The sequence below is a fragment of the Cladophialophora psammophila genome (assembly GCF_000585535.1).
Source record: "Cladophialophora psammophila CBS 110553 chromosome Unknown aczJe-supercont1.15, whole genome shotgun sequence".
NCBI classification, from domain to species: domain Eukaryota; kingdom Fungi; phylum Ascomycota; class Eurotiomycetes; order Chaetothyriales; family Herpotrichiellaceae; genus Cladophialophora; species Cladophialophora psammophila.
This window is the reverse complement of record NW_006912936.1, coordinates 315774-334680: the sequence shown is the minus strand read 5'-3', so window position 1 is coordinate 334680 and position 18907 is coordinate 315774. Positions and strand designations below refer to the sequence as shown.

General features: G+C 53.3%; 5 protein-coding genes across 5 annotated transcripts; all 5 read right to left on the bottom strand.

Annotated features, from left to right (window-relative positions):
• Positions 1-2189: 2189 nt before the first annotated feature.
• Positions 2190-2743, bottom strand: A1O5_09053 (uncharacterized protein; the record flags this gene model as incomplete). Its single annotated transcript, XM_007749633.1, has 2 exons — positions 2190-2346; positions 2400-2743. 2 exons carry the CDS (start codon positions 2741-2743, stop codon positions 2190-2192), a joined length of 501 nt encoding a protein of 166 aa, XP_007747823.1.
• A 2584-nt stretch (positions 2744-5327) lies between these two features.
• On the bottom strand, positions 5328-10994 carry A1O5_09052 (uncharacterized protein; the record flags this gene model as incomplete). Its single annotated transcript, XM_007749632.1, has 1 exon — positions 5328-10994. The coding sequence occupies one exon, from the start codon at positions 10992-10994 to the stop codon at positions 5328-5330; it is 5667 nt and encodes a 1888-aa protein (XP_007747822.1).
• Positions 10995-12908: 1914 nt separating this feature from the next.
• On the bottom strand, positions 12909-14900 carry A1O5_09051 (uncharacterized protein; the record flags this gene model as incomplete). Its single annotated transcript, XM_007749631.1, has 2 exons — positions 12909-12976; positions 13037-14900. 2 exons carry the CDS (start codon positions 14898-14900, stop codon positions 12909-12911), a joined length of 1932 nt encoding a protein of 643 aa, XP_007747821.1.
• A 643-nt stretch (positions 14901-15543) lies between these two features.
• On the bottom strand, positions 15544-16330 carry A1O5_09050 (calcium-binding protein NCS-1; the record flags this gene model as incomplete). The annotated part of the gene is made up of 4 exons (XM_007749630.1): positions 15544-15723; positions 15774-16069; positions 16163-16248; positions 16320-16330. 4 exons carry the CDS (start codon positions 16328-16330, stop codon positions 15544-15546), a joined length of 573 nt encoding a protein of 190 aa, XP_007747820.1.
• A 925-nt stretch (positions 16331-17255) lies between these two features.
• Positions 17256-18581, bottom strand: A1O5_09049 (26S proteasome regulatory subunit N6; the record flags this gene model as incomplete). Its single annotated transcript, XM_007749629.1, has 2 exons — positions 17256-18262; positions 18314-18581. The coding sequence occupies 2 exons, from the start codon at positions 18579-18581 to the stop codon at positions 17256-17258; spliced, it is 1275 nt and encodes a 424-aa protein (XP_007747819.1).
• Positions 18582-18907: the final 326 nt, after the last annotated feature.

Sequence of the window (18907 nt, the reverse complement as noted above, 5' to 3'; positions counted from 1 at the left end):
TCCCTCACGATAGAAAACCCCAACAACAACAAGACAGGAACGAAAGAATATTACGTAGCCGAAAAGGGGTAAAATGGAAAGAAAAATGAAAGAGGGGGGAAAGGGGCCAAAGAGATGGTGTGGTGATTGTCGTAGTTGTAGTGCGCAAGGGCAACACACTGTGGAAAAACAATAACGAAGAAAACAAAAACAAACACGAGAGGGAGAGAAAAAAAAGGGGCTGCACAGCCTCGTCCGCGATTAAGATTCTCCAATTTTCCCGAATCTCCGATCCACCCTAGGCATGTCCATGGTCCTGTATATTGTCCCTAATACGTAGAGTAGGGGCACATGTTTGATCTCCACAGAGCTACACTACCAGGAGGCTCATTAACTACCACTACAATCACACGGAGAGTATATATATACTTTCACGCACACGCAAAGAGGGAGAGGGAGGGAGAGGAGGAGAGGAGAGGGATAACGTGCGGTAGTCATATCGTGAAAATTCAAGCGCCAGATCAAAGGCAGGCACTAAGTATCCAGGACGTAATACGAAGGTGTGGCGCTGGAACAGAAGTTACAAGACCTATATGGCTGCTCAAAACTTGGCGCTAGGAATGCCTTCATTCTCTCTCTCTCCTTCTCTCCCCGCCTCTCCTTGGGCATGGTGCTCTAGGCACTGGGGAGTTGTCGTTGGGCAGTTTGGTTAATCAAGCGAGCTGCCAGCTAGGCGATTACGAACAGCCTAGAAGTAGATATCTGCTGAAAGATTACAATGTGGGGGAGCTAGGTCCGCCGAAGTCTACAGAACACATACTGCACCACGGCACGCATGGGTCGGTCAAGTTTACTCTTAGCCACGGGTGCCTAGGACCAGCCTCGCCCCTCCCCCCCCCCTGGGGGCGTGCTTTAATCACCCTGGAACGCCTGTCACAGCGCCAACCGAGCCTTGAACGCCCTCAACATGCTCCCCTACGCCTCCAGCAGCCTCCCCATCAGTACATAGCCACCACTGGACCCCCTCAAGACGGCCCTGCTTGGGTCCCCAAGGTCTTCCCCGAACCCAGCTCAAGGTCCCCTACGAATCTCCGTTACAGGGGGACAGATTCAGCGCCGGACCGGCTAAAATTGAAACTTTTGTCCAATTGCAACTGCTAACAGGGGAAATAAGAATACATGGAGTCTGAAAAGGAAACCAAGAAGCAAAGTCGCGGCCCGAGCCACGGGACAGAAAGCCCCCGAGAGCCTTCCACGCAGCCACAACCTACTTGCGACCGCCCCAGGGACACCCAGACGGGAATCCTGTCACCAGCAAGCTGCTCGCAAACCCCGTTCTGTTCGGGCCCAGCGCCAAATCCGGCTTAGCCAGCACGCCCCAATCTCCACACCATCTGCAGCTCCCGCGGCTCGTCAACTGCAGAATCGAGGTCTTGTGACCGAAAGGAGGGGAAACGCGCTACATGGCAAAAAAATCTCGTCCCAAAAATGGCCTGGGGAGCTCGTGATCCAATTAGACGTGGGGTAGGTGGCACCAAACGAGGGAAACTGGCCCAGTGTACGAGGTACCTGCATGGGACTCCATGGTGGCACCCGCTCGGCGTCTGCTGGCTGGGGTGGCCGGTTCCTGCAGAGTCGATCACTGCAGTGCAGATTCGGCAACTGGGCGATTTCTCTGGCTGCAGAAATGGGCCTGGCGTCATGCACGCCATCGCCCTGGCCACCATGCGGGGCAAAAGCAGCAAGAAACTTGGCTCAATTCGTGGGGTGGAGCGGAACCCTAAACCCACTGCCACGTCAATCACCCCGGAGGACTACCGCCAAGGCTGTCTTTGGCCCTCCCGGCGAATGATTGTTCGACTTTGATGATGGACTCTGATTTGCTGTGGTCGGACGACATCAAAGGCCTGGGCGGAGCGGAAGCCCAGTGGAAAATTCACCTCCATATCAACCCCCTCCGCAAAATGGGAGGTTTCTCAATGAGTCGCGAAATCGAAGAAGCTGGGTCCGACGTGGAAAGGCAAGGAAAATCGTAACATCGTCAATCGTGGCCGCCGTGGAGTTATGCGTGGCGACTGCGGCTGGCTTTCGCGTACGCATCCGGATGTTTCTTCTCTGCCTTCGATTTCATCGCCCTACCACCCGGAAAAGTCAGCCTGGCCACTGTTGCGCTTCCCGAAAGGGCGGAGCGGAGCCTCGTGTGTGGGAACTCACGAAATTTTCTTAGTCGTGTATTCGACGTCTCGTCGGGCTTCCTTGATGGCCTCTACGCCTTCTGCGAAATTGACCCGCGCAGATTTCAATCTCCTCTGGGCCATCGCTTGCAGTTCTTGAAGCTCGCGCTGTTTAGCATTCAATTCGCCAGATCTGTTTCTGATCAGATTGCCAATTTCGCCATGAGCGCTGGAAATTCCACTTACGTCTGGGCTTGTTTCGCCAATGAGCGATCCATTCGGATGGGGTCGAAGGCGGCATTCATTTTGTCGCTGAGCATGTCAACAACGTCCACGCCGGCATGCGCATAAGAATCACAGTCTCCGCTGCTGTGATGACTTGGCGCATAGCTAGATCTGACGGAATAGGAGCCAGCGGAGGGTCGGCTGCCACCGTAAGATGTGCCCGTCTCGGGCAGTTCTGGAGAATCCAGAACCCGGGACTGCGGATAGCTGTAGACCGGGGCCTTCCCTGATGGCATTGTAATGGGCAGGGTCTTCTGGTGAGTGGCATAGCTAGTGGGATGACGAGAGTATGTGGCGGTAGCCATGGTGGAGAGATGATAAGTAGGAAGAGGGTCAGGCGGGGGGTCGAGGATAACTTAAGATGTGATGGTTAGAGGTAGGGAGGACCTTGAGGCTTGGGACCAAGATTGATGAAGGGAAAGGAGACGGGTTAGTTGAGTTCCTCGAAGTCGAGTGATAGAAAAGGAAGAAGGAGGAAGGAGGACTTTCTGACAGAAGAGACGGGTTTTTATAGGCAAATTTGGGCGCTCCTCTCGTCACAAGGAGAGCAGGGGAGGAGACTGCCAGCTCATCACCTCGCTCTGGGCGGACCAATATGAGTCGTGGCCCAAGAGGAGGGGGGTGTCATGATGAGCCCACCGACCCCGCTTCTCGAGCAGGATGATGAGAAGAGAAGGACTCGGCCAGGGTGGAAGCAGGGTCGGCACTGTCCGTCACCTTCCGCCCGGCAGACAGAAGGGAAAAGGCCGTCAAGGGCTGACCAAAGAGAGCGGAGAGAGACCCTCCACGAGCACGAAATGGCAGGGTGGGATCAAAGTCTCAGCTGAAGCCGAGTCAGGCAGTTGATGGGAGGGAACGGGAAGCCGACGACGATCATTGGGTCGATGAGGCATTTTGCCAGGACCTGAGGGTCCTTAGTCGCGGGATCTAGAAGCGAAACGGCGGACGGAAGTGGCTGTTCTGAAAGGCGAATGGAGCGAGGACGGAGAAGGTTCGTGATGGTACGTGAGCAAGGGGGGAAGAGGCGGGAAGAGCGGTGATTCGGCCCAGGAGGCGGGAGGGCCGTTTGAGATAGGAAAGTTCATCTTGCCGGAACAAATGGAGGAGGAGAGGTGGAGGACTGGCCACTTGCGAAGGGTATATGTGTGTGAGACGTGGAGTGTTGAAAGAAAGGTATTGGGAAATTGTCTCATTGAACTTTCACATTTTACTTTTTTGAGGGGGGGGGTTGAGGCGCGTGGGCAGCAGTGGATGCGGAAACGAGGGTCGCATGTCGAATTTGTCGAGGAGGATTCAGGAGTGGTAGAGAGGCCCAGACGTTAGAGGCCGGATGAAAGCAGCGAGAGGCAGGGTCAAGAAAGGGGCAAGCGTTGGGCGTTGGCGCGTGGGAGGGTGAGGTGATGGCGCAGGGTGCTGGTGGGAGAGTGGGAGGGCGAGGAGCGACGAGGAGATAGCGGTCGCGGAGGTGGAGGTGGTGTTAGTGGTAGTAGTGGTGGTGGTGGTGGTGATGAGTGGTGATGAGGATGTTGGTGAGTGGTCGTCAGTTTTGAAAAAAAAAAAATAAAGGAAGAAAGTGTGGGAAGGTGCAGTCACTCACTTGGTTGTTGCCGCCGTCGCAGGCAGGCTGAGCAGAGAAGGGAATCTACAGGTACTACGGAGTACCTAAGGCGATTAGAGGTAATAGCCAACACCTAACAGCTAACAAGTACAAGTAGGCATAACAGTGCCATGGGTGGATTGGGATATAGGCATGGCACGGTCACGGGCGACGGGCACGGGCGATGGACATTAGGCTCGTAGGCTTGCCTAGAGACACGATAGGCCTGCCCATATCTGCAGTACACCTTGGACTTAGAACATGGGGGCGTTACAAAATCGAATTGGCGCCTGGTCTCTCTCTCCCGTAGCTGCCCGGCTGCCTGGTTGCCTGGCTGCCCACCCTCCCTGGCTCATTGGGCGTTGAGAAATAGTCGAGTGGGTTGCAAATGACTGGCAGCGGCACTAGGTCACAGGTACTCACCGGCCCCCAATGAGTTCCCCCCTCCTCCATAAGTAGCCGCCCTTCCCTGCTCCCGGAACACCCACCTTCCTGGAATAACAGTTCAGCTAGGTACCAATGGCTATTACAAGTACTCCGAACCTTGGTACATGATTTGTGCGCGACAGCGACATAAGGTCTTGGCCAAGGCGTGGAAAATAAACTCGGTCAAACAGCCTCAGTTCAACCTCCCACTCACTGCCTCGTCATCGCTCATCACACACTCAACTCTCTCCTGCTTCACTCATTCAATACATTAGCGCGGTACAGGTAGATACGTCTACCTACTCGGCTGGTTGCCAGCTGGACAGCCAGCCAAGCTAAGCTACTTTCTTTCATCCTTATCTCGCCGCCCAAAGCAAGGCGGAACGCTTTTCTCCCAACCAAGTGTCAATGCCAGCTTGCCTCCACGCCCATTCATGCATCTCGTGGTTCTCGTCGAGGAGTTGCCCTTTCCCCTAAGGCTTTGGTCCTAAACATATCGACATCAAAATTGGTCCCCTTTAACCCGGTTGCAATGTACATTCGTATCATTATCTCCCCACCCCTGGTGTTGGTTGAGCCTTTATTACCCCTTCCCCCATTACCCACCCGTTCCCTTTTTGATGAAAACAATATGGCTGCTGCCCATCAGCCTCTTTACTGTGTGTCGTCCGTCTTGCCCCCAACATCAAGATGCAGAAAAGTTGCCACTGGTAACGAACAAGAAAACGCCACCTCCAGAATGCTTCGCAATGACTCGCTCAACGCGTTGACAATGCAGTGGAACTAGTGACCCTTGCCGGTGGACAGCACACACAAACGCAGAGGTTTCCTTTACCCGAGAATCGTTTCCCTGCGCCTCGAAAAACTCAAGACTCGAGAGGCCTATCACGTAAGAACACGTGTGGCACGCTTGGGTCCAGTAGCGTCATCATCATCGTCCCCAGCACATTAAAATCAACCGGTTTGGTAAGATAGTCGGTAAATCCAGCATTCGCCGCCGCTGCGCGTTCCTCTGGCATCGCGTGCGCTGTCAGTGCCATGATCGGCGACGGCCGGTATCTGTGACTCCTTTCCCACTCCCGAATTTCCGTACATGCCTCATACCCGTTTTTGACCGGCATCTGGATGTCACAGATGATGAGCGAATAGTACCCGTGTGGTTTGCCCAGAACCATGTCCACACACTGCTGCCCGTCCTTGGCACAGTCGTTAACAAGCGCCACTTTCTTGAGGTACCTCTGGATCACCATCCGGTTCACATCGCTGTCCTCAACCAGCAGCACCCGGTGCTCTCTTCCACCAATCTTGTCCTTGACCAAGTTGGCAATGTGTCGGAAGTCGTCAGAGCTCGACTGCGCAACCTCGCGTGCTCGATCCTTGCTCAGGTTGCGTAACTGTGCAGGATCAAAAATCATGGCAAACACCGAGGGCTTGACCGGTTTGTGAATCATATAGGCTTTACGTCCGCTGGCCGTCAGGGCAGTGAAATCATCCAAAATATCCCGCTTTTGGTAGTGGTCTGTAATCACCACCAACGCTGGTGTCACCGGACCGCCATAGTTGACCATCTGACGCATAAACAGCATAATGTCTGAAGTCGCCGGGATGTCCAAGACGATGTGTGTGAAAGTGGCCGGAGATGGCCCGTTCAAGAGACCCAGGAAGGAACTAATATCTGGAATGGTCGTGACATTGGCTGCGATCGAGTATGGAACCACGTGCTCAATATGCTGCTTGATCGCCGTCCGTGCATGCTCGGCAGGGCAAATAATGATGATGGAATACATTTGAGGATGTGCCTGTTCCGACACAAGTCCACTTCCGTCGTTATCGCTCTTGCTCCGCTTAAAAATTGGGTGAGCGGCAATTGCCTTTTCTGTCAGGATTTGCCGTTCGTTCGTAGAGACTGCCGATTCAGGGGGAGGTGCGAATTCGGGCGTTTGCACTGTCGAAGTGGCCGATGAGGTGGACGCTATATTGCCTGAGTTTGATCGCATCGACAATCCGGAGCTATCTGACGGGAGGACCGGTGGTGAGACCAGCGTTGGAGATGAGACGACCGGCGACGCAGGTGCCTGTTGCAGAGGAGAGCTGACATATCTGGACAGGCCGGGCGTCTGAATGACCCCCTCGCTGTACGAAAGACCCCTGGCAGACGCCATTGTCGTGGTCTTATTATCGGATCTCGATCTGGCACTCCCTCCCAACGAAGGTGACTGCCTTTGCTGTTGACCGGCTCTAGCGGCTACTTGGGGGGAGGTAACTTCAGACCCAGGAGGAGCCACTTCGACCCTGATATAAAAGCTGAAAGTCGAGCCCTCACCTGCTTTGCTTTTCACGGAAAGCTCGCCTCCATGCATCTCGACCAGCTGCTTGGAGAGGAAAAGCCCCAATCCTGAACCTGCCTCATGACTGCTGCCGCCCCCAATCTGACCAAACTGCTTGAAAAGCCGCTTGAAATCGTCTTTGTTGAAACCACGCCCAGTATCGACTACAGTAAATGAGAGCAGGCCAGAGTTGTCCGCCTGTGCTGTTGAATTGGCCGGGTCAGCCTTGCGGTAAGAACATCGCATGTACACCTCGCCTTGTTCGGTAAATTTGACGGAATTCCCTAGGAGATTGAGCAGAACCTGGCGTACTCTGAAGGCATCCCCCTTTACCATTGAAGGAACATTGGCTTCCAGTGAATAATTGAGTTCCAGCCCACGCTCGATGGCTCTGGATGACACGGTATCCACGACCTCCTCGCAGAGTGTCCGGACGTGAAACCACTTCGGAAGCAGTGTCATTTTTCCAGCCTCAACTTTAGTCACATCCAGGATGTTGTCGACAAGCTCCCTTAGGTTGTTGGCGCTGTTTTGAATGGTGTCCACTGTCCGCCTTTGATCGTGATCCAATTCTGATTCGACCAACCAAGGCATGCTACCTAAAATGCCGTTGAGTGGTGTTCGAATTTCATGGGACATGTTGGCGAAGAATTTGGTCTTGGACTCCATTTCTGAGTGAACCTTCTCATTGGCTTGGTTTAGTTCTCGTTCCAAGGCTTTCCGTGTCTCAATATCGGTGCATGTCCCGTACCAAGATGCCTTTCCGCTCTGACTCTGCCATAAGCCAGTGTCAACCCGAACAAGACGTACTAGAAACCAGCGATACCCACCCCCTCTCGATTTCAAGCGGATCTCTGTCAGGTAAGACAGACGTCCATTTTCGTCCTTCTCCACGACGACCGAACCTGACTTGATCATCCGATCCAGCGAGCTCAGATCAGGCGAGAAGAGATTCTTCTGTGCAGGAAGCGGCGGTGCGACCGCTGCGACTGTTCTGTTTGACTCGCTGGACGAAGAGGCACTAGCTGCTGAAGATCGAGCGATGGCAGCGACGTCTGATGGTGCTAAAATGCCGCATTTATGCAGATCATCGCGATGGACATGTTTCGCAAACCCTAAGCCTCGAGCATCCTCGAGAGTCTGGCCTGAATAGGAATGCCACTGTTGGTTGACGGCAACAATGCCATCTCCTTCGATGGCCTCAAACAGAATCTGTGGAATGGCATCTGCAAGTGCACGAATCTTTGTGTCACGAGCCATAATGGCCTCCTTTTCACTGGCCTCGAGATTTTTCATGTACTGTTCATGCACGTCTAGGAATGACCCGATCCAGTACAGGAGCCGGCCGCTGTTACTCAGCAAAGTGCTGGCTCGAAATACAAACCAGCGGAAATCGCTGTCACTGTTGAATCTCTTGACGCGGATATAGTGGGTGAACTGACTCCCCGTTCTCAGAGCTTCATTCCATAGCTTGACCAGGCCATTTCTGTCTGCTGGGTGGACGTTCTTCCAGGGATCTCGCACGCGACCTTCTCCTTGACTCCGGAACGCGTCAAATTTACGATTTGTCCAAACCAAGTCTCCAGTATTCGGCTTGGCCAGGAAAAGTTGTAGTGGAACCGCATTGAGCATCAGAGACGATATTAGCTCAGGTAAAGGTCTCTCGCCGTCATCTTTATGCTCGCTTATACGCCGAGCAGTATTTCGCCGAGGAGCATCAATCCTATCGTACAAGGCGAAAGAATGGTCTCCGGCTTCACCTTCAGAAGCGATGCTCGCCGTCCGAAGCGCCATCGGACTTGGAGGGTCGGGCTGCGTCTTTGTGGCACTACCTGTGGTAGTTTTCTTCCCAGCCGCCTTTGAACTCGCAGAAGTTTTCTCAGTCGAATGCTTGGCTTGTTCGGTCTCGTCCTTTGTCGGTCGCGGGCCAGGCGTTAGTGGCTGTTGTCCGGCTCTCTGTCTTCTAGCAGAGAAATAGCTGTCCACCATTTCAGAGCCCGTCTTGCCACCTGGGGTTGGCGGTTGTCCCGAACTCAACCCAAACTGCTCCAAGAGTGGCGTGCTCGCGACAGAGCTGCCAGGACTCTCCCTGAGAACACCAGGGCTGAGATCTTCTTGGTGTGTCCATGATTTGGCGTTTTCCTTATCCTGCGCAATTTGTCCACTCAGCTCAGCCACTAGCTCGAGTTCCGAGCCTTCATCAGAGAATGTGCCACCAAGGCCGAATGCCGCTCCATGTCGACTGCCTGGGGTGCCACGCAGACGATCCTGAAGCGCACTGTACTGCTGCGCAAGTGAATATGAGCTTGCCAGATGTGGAAGCAGGGCTTCCAAAGAATGTCGTAGGCTACGTGGATACGGGTTCAGCGGGGACAGAAACGAAAGAATAGCTATCGGAAAACGGAGGTTAGACGCCATAGTTCCTCTAGCCAAAACTGGTTGTATCAGTGGCACGTGAATAAGTGTCTTGGACATGTCAGCCCCTATCGCACTCAATGACTGATTGGCCGTGGACGCATAGTCGTAAGCAGGAGGATTCTGTTCGAATGCGGTCTCGTCAATGGATGCCGTAGGTTGCGTGAAAAAAGGCGATTCGGCTGGATCGGGGCGTGCTGCAGGCGAAGGTGAAGGGCTCTGCGACCAAGGTGACGGTTCTGGTTGCTCATATTCGTCAAATGCGCGAAAAGCGCTCTGCAACGTTGAATTATCTCCGGGTCTGGCAAGTTTGCGGTCTTCAAAACCCCCTGGGGAGGGCGTCGGTGGCGCACTTCGATCATCTTCCCTACCTTTTACCTTGGGTGACTGTCTCGGCGCAGTATCTGTATAGGCCCTCGTCAATACGACAGGCTTCCTCTTACCAAACAAGGATGCAACCCCCGTGCGAACAAGTAAAGGGTCAGACTCGGCCTCTAGCGGTTGGATCGAACGATGAACATGACATCTAAGAGTTGACGAGGCGGAACCAGACAAGTTGTACTGCCCTCTGAATGCCAAGGGATCTGAATCTGCCACGGACGTCGACCGAGGTGTAGCGGCCTGCCTGGTCAGCCTGGGCAAGAGCGGCAAGATTGCCATGACTTCCTCTGCGGGCTCTTTGGGTACGGTGCTATAGGCGCGGACAGGCCCTGCGGGTCGCTGGCGCGCACCTCTCGCAGATGGATCGGGAGTGGGGCCTGCGATAGAATGCCGAGACAGAAGAGGAGGCCGACGTGGAGGAGCTGAACTAGCGTCGCTGGGGATCCTATTGCCGGGATCTGGTCGCCGGCCTACAGAGGTGGCGTCGGCGTCAGAGGTAGCCAGAGATTCCAATTGTGAAGAAGGCACCCCTTCACTGCCATTGACATTGTAGGTTGCCTTCTGGCCCCACGGCACGTTCTCTAGATCGGTGATATCACCAGGAACCGCCAGCGATGCTCGTTCAGCGCCATAGACCTCGGACAAAATCTCGGTAACATTGACCCACCACATTTCTAGACCTGGTTCAGCATTGAGCATCAGGATGATATCATATAAGTCGGGCGCCGGGAAAGTGGGGTCTTCAGGATAACCTGGGCTCATTGGTGTCTGGCCAATTGGTGTACTCAGGTCCGAAGAGGATGCTTGCCGTTGCGGATGGGGAGGCTGTGCAGGGTCTGCGCTCAACGGCGGCTCATTGGTGGGAGACAAGAGAGTAAACGGTCTATGAGAGGGGCCTGAACGGTGGCTGATTTGGCGATTGAGGCGCAAAGCCATGCGAGGGAACGGATATGAAGGGGTTCTGACAGTCCCCGGAGTCATGTCAAAAGAGGCCCTGATAGTCCGGGCAGAATCTGTCGAGAGGGCGCCGGTATTGACTGATTCATCCGAACTCGACTCGGTCTGCTGCAGAGACGTCGAGGGTTCGGAAGAGTCGTCTTGTTTCGCGGTATCGGACGAACCGCTAGAAGCACTGGCTGCGGCAGCAGCAGCACGCATCTGTTGTTTTTGAGCTAGCGCGGCACTCATCCTTCGTCGCATAGCCTCCATTCCAGCCGAGTTCTCGCGTGTCAAGATAGTCGTCACTTGGTGGTGCGCTGAGGTGGGAGTGTGGGAGGACGCGTCTGTGCCACTTCTTCTGTCTCCGACAATTTCCTCTTCCGATCTTGTCGCCGATCCATGGCCATCGGTGCTTCGAGAAGAGCGGCCACGAGGGGGCATTCCAAGACGCTGGGATTTTGACGACTTCATTATTGCGGATGCAGACACTCGGTCGTCCAACTTCGGTGTCTGCAACCTCGCAGCAGTCGAAGGGCAGGCATGGAGAGTAAAGTTGGGCAGGACGTTAGGGTCAGGTTTCGTGAAAGAGGATGGTTCAAATGGTCCAGTTGCGCGCGTCCGGCCGCTATGGCGTACAGCAAGGCGCCGTCTTGTCTTGGAAAGATGGATCGATTAGTCCCAAGGGTGTTGAGAGGTGGTCCAGGTTCAAGATACAAGAGAGTAGAGGGGTGTAGGTAGGACAATGCTGAATGATAGGCAGACTACTCGCAAGGCGGAAACGATAGCAAGGTGGAGAGTATGATGGTGGTAAAGAAACGGGCTGATGGTGAGGTGTGAAGTGTGAGGATAGTTTGAGGGAGAATACTGTGGTAGAGAGAGCAAGGGTGCGGTGCGCGACACCCGAATAGGAGTGGCGAGGTGGATAGCGTGCTTCGGAAGAGTGAATTGGTGAGTCTCGCACAATATGGCAGTTTCAGCGTCGTGGATGTGTATATACAGTTGGAGGGAAGAGAACAGACAACCGAGACAAGTCGACGACACAGGCCACTTGTGGCCTGGCCACTGGCCACTGGGAGTGCGGGAAGCTGAAGGAACGGGGGCTAGTGGCTGCTGCACGGTGACGTCGGCGCGTGTCTGTGACTAACCTACTGAACAGCACCACCAACCACCCCGGCCCCAGGCTGGGCCCCTAGACCACTAACAGACCACTGAGAGGCCGCTTAATGGCCACCCAAGAGCCACCCAAGAGCCACCCGAGAGCCACCAAGTGCAGCCACTGGGTGCCACCCACGCACCATCTGCGACGACCTGCATCACCTGGCCATTTGTCTCTCTGGGCGGGCGTCGTTCCTAGATATCCGATCTACCAAGTACAGTACTGGGTATATTCCCGGGCACCTATTACCACGATTGCTTCCACAACAAGGGCTACAAAGTACACAGAACTGATTCAATTCCCTCACCCTCCTGTATTTTACTATTAGCCGCCTCGCATCCATCTGCACCCACCTTCCTCTTTCTCCTCACAGATATAGGGATGAATAATGTGAGGAAGACGGAGAGCGCAGACTGCATTGTGTAACTACAGTTTCCCCTCTCTCACTCCCTTCTCCGTCTCACACTCCCTACAAGTACGTAACACCACCTTTCTTCGTGCATCTTCTCGTCCACATCTTTGTCCGAATCAACGTCAGTGGCCCACAAACGTCCCTTTCGGTCGATACTCTCCGTCCAAGTCTCATCCTCAACTCTGCCTAGGTGCTACTTTGGGGGCTTGTCACACGTTTGTTCTCAACCAAATATACCCAGTCCTGGATGTGACAATGGCCATGGCTGTTGCCTTTCTCCACAAGAAATGCGGCTGCATTTTGCCTCCTCTCTTTCCGACAACAGTCAATATGGGAGCAAAGAAAAAGGGACAACATGCAACAAGCACAACTACAACTACAACAAACAAAACAAAAATGCGATCCTCCGTAGACAACACTTGGGACCCACGGATCGACATCCAGAAGCTCAAGCAGCGGACGGATATGAACGGAGAACAATCACAGGAGTGCAGTGGATAGGCCATCGACGATCCCCTCTCCCGCTCGTGCTGATTCCTTTCCTTTTGGCAGCTTGTTCCCATTCTGAAACCACAACTTTCTGCAACACGTTGTGGGTTTCTGCTGTTCTGCTTCAGGTTGGTTCCTGGCCGTATCGGCATCTCCATCCGAGATCGTCATTGTATGGAGACATTCTACCCGCCTTCCCATCAAAATATACGATCAATCCCGATAGTCATCTCGGCTCGCTTCAAAGTTTGCTTTTTCCTCCTCCCATTTGCCTCCAACTCCCTGCCATAAAATACAAAATTCGACTAACTGGTGGCGCTCAGTCGACTCAGTCGACCTTGATCGATCCGTAGATGCGGTGGACAAAAACATATGACGATAAAAATCCGATCGTGCCTGTATACAACAGTCAGTTCAACCATCCACTCGGCATGGCAGGGCCGGTAGACCTCTTACCAGTGAGAACAGCAACCAAGAAACTCAGGAGGGCCGAGTAGCCCACGTAAAGAACCGCTCCGGTGAGTCCTCCAAAGGTGACCCTCGTTGCCCAGAATCCCAATGCATTCAGGAACACATACCCGCCCGTCATCCCCGCGCCAAAGAACGCCCTCCACGGCCAGCGATAATCCTCGGCACAAAGCAAAAAGTACACCAGCAGGATAGTAGTGCAAGCGCATGTCATCGCCATCAGCCCGTAGCATATGAACAAAAATCCAAACATGTAATAGATCTTACTCGTCCACAGCGATGTCATGATAAAGTACAATTCCACGAAGATGGCGCAGAATGGCAGGATGCCCGTGAGCAAAAGGGAGGGCAGTGGCCGGAGGGAGCGCGCCACAGGCGGAATCTGTCGCGGTATCTGGTTGACTCGCGTCGGTGGCTCAATTGCCGGCGATCTGAACCCATACCATGACCCGGCTACGCTCAACGGCACGCTGATGAGGAACCATATGGAGATGATGGCCAGCATCGTCGTGAACGGCACCGCCCCACTAGCCCCCTTCGCCCAGACAAAGAGGTTGAGGAGGAAGAATGTCCCAAATACAATGCCAGGGACAAAAACGGGTGTGAGTGCGATGTTGAGTTTCCATTTCTCTCCGCCAAAGGCCTTGTATGCTCGCGCCGACACGTATCCGCCAATACAGCCAAAGATGGTGTAGAGCAGAAGACCAATGGATGTGAGCCAACCCCGGTTGGAAGGTGAAAGAAACCCTAGCATGGCGAACGCCACCGTCATAGCTGTCATCACGAAGAGCTGCGTGCCATTCCCCAGTAACACACTCAATAACAGCGCATAGCGAGGCGGTCGGAAGACGTCGCCGTGCACCAGCTTCCAGCCCGAGTCTTCTTGGACGTCTTCATCAACAGCAGAGGTCCCCGAGAAATCGTCCAGGTTGATGTTATCCAGTCGATTATATCTAGCAATGTCCTTGCGAAGCGCCCGGACCAAGACGGTGCTGACCATACCGATCAGGAAGACGACAAAGATGGCCGAATTGATGAGAGAAAACCAGTGGATTTTGGGGTCGACGATATGCAGCAATTTGTCCCAGCGGGTGGCCCAAGCCGTGTCTGAAGGACGCCAGTAAACGCTGTATGTATAGGTGACTGGTGTTCCTCCTCCTTCCTTCAGGACAAGAGGGCCGGAATTGAAAGCGCAACTTGCCTTGCCATCATCCGAGACGTGAGAATCAGCGTAGGATTGTGGCTGGACTAGGACACCAACCACACGGTATTTCAGTCCACGAAGCCCTGCCGTGTGATAGTCGATGATGATATCCCAGTGGTTGTGTAGAATCTTGGTCCCATCCTCTTGCACTTTACCCAGGGGGAACCCGGGACTGGCGAACCGTTCATGGGTGAGGGGATCTTCTCTCAATTCGGCGGCCGGCAGTCCATCAACAAAGAAATTCACGTTGTAGGCCTCCTCAATCCTCTGGTTGACAAAGGCTGTTGACCTCTCATCAAATGTGTCACCCGTACAAGCAATCTTGCATGTCTGATTCAATCCCATCCACAACTGAAACGGGGAGCTTTGAATGCGGTCGCCAAATATGATACTACCCAGCGACTCTCGCCTGGGCTGAGGTCCCCCTTCAGGCTGACAGAAGTGAAAAGCTGGGTGGTAATAGTCGTAGGCAACCACGGCATGTATTTGCTCGTCGTGCCGGGATATCGAAGGTGTGAGGGCGTTGACATTTACCTCAAGTTGGTCGCCTCGAGAGTATGACGAGGGCGAAACGCCAGGGAGATAGAAGCATGCGGCTTGCTTGAGGAGCATAAGGCCAAGAAGGATAGGAGGGCGTTTGGGAGCCATAGCTAAGGAAAGCTGCGGTCGATTCGAGAGTGTGCTTTGTTCGCGATCGAAGACAGGCGGTCACCTCATGGCTAAAGGGCGCGGTGAAGGCAACAATTTAGAGCAAAGAAAATGGCTCGCAGATATCACTCAGGTAGAGATTGATGGGTACCCAGTATATCAGAGGTGCCGTGTGGTTTTCGAGGCAGTCGTGTCGTACCCTACGTTGGTCAGAGGTGTCTTCTTGTCCTCAGCCAACTCCTCGGCGCATATGTACAAAAAAGTCCACGGACTTTCGGAGTCACCGTACCGAGAGGACCTGATCAACGCAAGCCACCGATTGCCAATTTCGAGCATTTAAACGCAGATAATAATATGTCAATTCAATTTAAAAACTCAGAGTCATTGATATCCGACGCTCCATCCCTCTTGCAAAGTTTTCGAGGTGATCCCACTCATCGCGCGTATTCTTCGTGTAGCCTTGGGGCTTCAGCTTGTTCCAAAAGCACCTCCTTCGCCCTTGCTCCAAGGACAGATAAAGCCACCGGCTTCTGATCCAAGAGTCTGACAAGAAAATCAAAGGCGCCAGCGTCGTATGTTTTCCCTTCCCATAATGCCAAAGAGGAAAATGAAATGTTTGGAGTCGGTGATTCTGTCAGTTCAATCATACCAGGCCGTCATACAGTGAGAGAGCCGACACAATCGTCTCATCCCGTTTACTTCCTTCCTTGAACTCAGCCATGTCGAGACTCCCGTTCTCGTCCTTGTCCATCATTCTGAAGATCTTTCTTACTCTTTTCTCTGGCGTATCTTCATCTTCGGGCAATTTAACCATAGAACCCACCTAAACAAATTGGTCAGCGTGATGGCACAGGAAGCGAGAAACCGTCTTACCATTTTGTAGATGGCTTCCACGATTGCCAACATCTCGTCGTAGCTGATCTTCCCATCCCCGTCGATATCATAAAGTTGAAACGCCCAGTCTAGTTTATCTTCCATCTTGCCTCGACTAGTCACGCTCAAGGCACATATGAACTCCTTGAAGTCAATCGTCCCGCTTTTATCCGAGTCAAATACTTTGAAGACGTAGTCGGCAAAGGAGTTCGGGTCGCCGAAGGGAAAAAATTGTCGGTAGATCTTCTGAAACTCTTCCTTGGTCAACATGCCCGTGGGGCAGTCCTTCAAGAATCCTGCGAGATGCGAAGACATGTTCAGCCGCGATCGTTTTCAGGGCAGGGGTAGACTCTCGCCTGACTGATCGGCTCAGATTAGACATCGCATACCCTTGTACCATTGTTGTAATTCCTTCTTGTCAAAATGCGTCGACTTCTGGAGCTCTTCCAGTTGCTGCGGCGACAGTTTTGATTGTCTAGAGACGAAGTCAGCCCCAAGGACCCTCGCCGACCGCACTTTGGTGTCGAGCAAAATCACTGCGCTCACTTCTGACCCATCTTGATAGCCCACCTAAGGCCCCGTGGCCCGAGTATTCAATCACTAGTCTCAGAAACCGGGAGCAGGATGTTCAAACTGCGACGCGCGAGGTCGGCTTCTGACGAGCTGAGAGGGGACCGTAATCGGCTACGATTGCGATCGCGGGGCAGGGGCCTTGCGCAGGAGGAATGCGATTTGGACGGGGTAGGTTCTCTTTTATACGAGTCCAAGGAGGAAGAAGGACAGAAGTAGACAATCTGGAGGTATTGTCGCGAGCGCAATTTTCCACAACGACCAAGTTTCTTGAGAGTCCAAAATCCGCAGGACAAATCCGTCTTGTAGCCTGACGCGGAGATCAATTGGTACAAGAAGGGAGTGATTGAGGCTTTGACGCCTGCTGCGTTTCCGCGTGGCGGGGGGTCAAACAGGCCAAACAAGCCTCGAGAACCAGTCAAAGTCAAATGACAAAGCCGCCTTTATCGCCTTCGGCGGCCGCTATTGCTGCTAAGAAATCTAGACTTCCGCATTCAAAACTAATCGCCAAAGTCTCATCGTGCCTCTGTGCTTGTCCCTGCTTGTCCAGCTTGTTTACGTGTCTGACCACAAACCCCAGGCCATTGGATGTCTTTGATCTGCTCCGAAGGCTTCAATCCACTTCGACGGTTCGATTCGTTCCGACGAGCAGCTTGGCCGCCCGGACAGCACATTCCTTGTCAGGTATGGAAAGGATATTTGCACTGTCATGCCTCGCTCATCGAGCTTTTGATGCAGGAGCTAAGGCATCTTGGCTTTGCTCAGCTCCAATCGATGCTTTTCGCCGCTGTTCATCGAAATGCACTCTGTCCAACGCCCACAGTGGACAGATGCTGACCGAGCAGGTGGCCTGACACACGTTGTTGTGGGCATGAATGAGCCTCACCACAATCCTAGAACGGCCATCTGCTACTATTCCAGCAATGCGGCTTGGTTTGTGTACAGCACATCAACCACATTGCTGAGCTTCTCGATCGTCTCTAGAGCCGCGTCATAACCAGTATCCCGCTCAACTTCGTCGTAGACAATCAGGCAACCTTCTCCTTGATCCAAAACCCCAATAATGACTTTGTCGAGAATCATCTGAGATAGCTTCCTCTCCACTTGTTGGGTGTCGAGCCCCACCATTTTCGCGATGTGCTCAATCTCAACCCGGCTGAAAGGTTCAATGACCTTGATTAGATTCTGTTCCAGCATGGCATCGTATAGCCGCCGCAAGTGATTGCGGATGAAGACATCACTGCCCAGCTCGTAACGATAGTTAGATAAGGCTTGCTCGTACTCCTCTAGCGATCGGTTCGAATGGGCCCTTGCCACGGCTTTCATCGCCTCCAGACTTGTACTGGCATATTTTTGCGCTTGCTTTGATGACAGGAGATTATTGACATCATCGACCAGATTTAACATGATTTTGCACAGGAGCATATATTGTAATGCCGACGTTGCCCGGACAGTGTCGTCTTGAGCATGATAACCTTCCAGAGCCTCGATGAAGTAAGAATATGCTGTGTTGAAGTCTTTGTCTTCGGCGTGCAGCATACCGCTTTGCATGTCCAACCCAGCCTGCAGGAGAGGAGGAGTATAGACCGAGGCAGCAGATGTCCGTGCTGAAGTCAAGGCAGCCCGTGCTTTGGCCTGGTTGGTGAGAGCATGGTAAACCCGAGATTCGAGCAACTGCACCTCCACAAGCACTAGCTTGTCGTCCAGTCGCTTTAGCTCTCGCAACAGACCGTTAATCAGTGTGAGGGCATCATAGTATGATTGCTTCTGCATGTAGAGCCCAACCAGTCTTGTCTCTAGGTTCTGACGAAGGAAGGATCGCTTTTCGGAATTGGCCCAATCGATGCACGATTTAGTGGTAGTGATTTGGATCTCGATGGTGTTGGGAATGTCCGAGAAGAAATCAAGTAATTGCCGGACTAGACATTGGCGTTAGCAGCACCTATCAAATTGACTTCCTGTTGACGCACCAAGCTTCGCTGTTTTCGCTTTGGCGAACGAAGAGAGGGTCGACCTGCTCGTTTTGACCAGCTCTGACAGATCATCTGACCGTTTGCTGTCTCTGTACAGCTCCCCAAGGCCTACCAGGGCATTTTCATAGACTTGTAAAGCAGCCTGGTCCGAACCTGGAGACTGTGCGAGCACCTCCTTGTAGACACTCTCTGCCTTCGCTGGGTCGGATTTGGCCAACTTTTGGGCTTCGTCGACCTTGGCCGCGTTTGAAGGTGGAGGCGCCATATTATGGAAAGAACGTGAGGACGGAAGGGTGGAGGAGAGGATAAAAGAGAGTAAAGGTCGATGGTAGCTGTGCAAAAGGTTAGATGGACAGTACGATGGCTTCGACTTTTGAGGATGGGAAGGCTGCGACAGAGCGACGCAAGGCACGGAAAAGACGCGGCGATGCGGTGGAGTGGCCAGCCTTGTCTCTCACCATTGCGGCGCAGGGGTCCAGCCGCTTTTTGTGTCTTCCCCACAAAAAAGTTCCTGCACTCGAACACCACCTTGACATCAACTTTTCAGTCTCTACTCAGCGCACTGGTCTGTTTACTGTCGACGAACTGCTG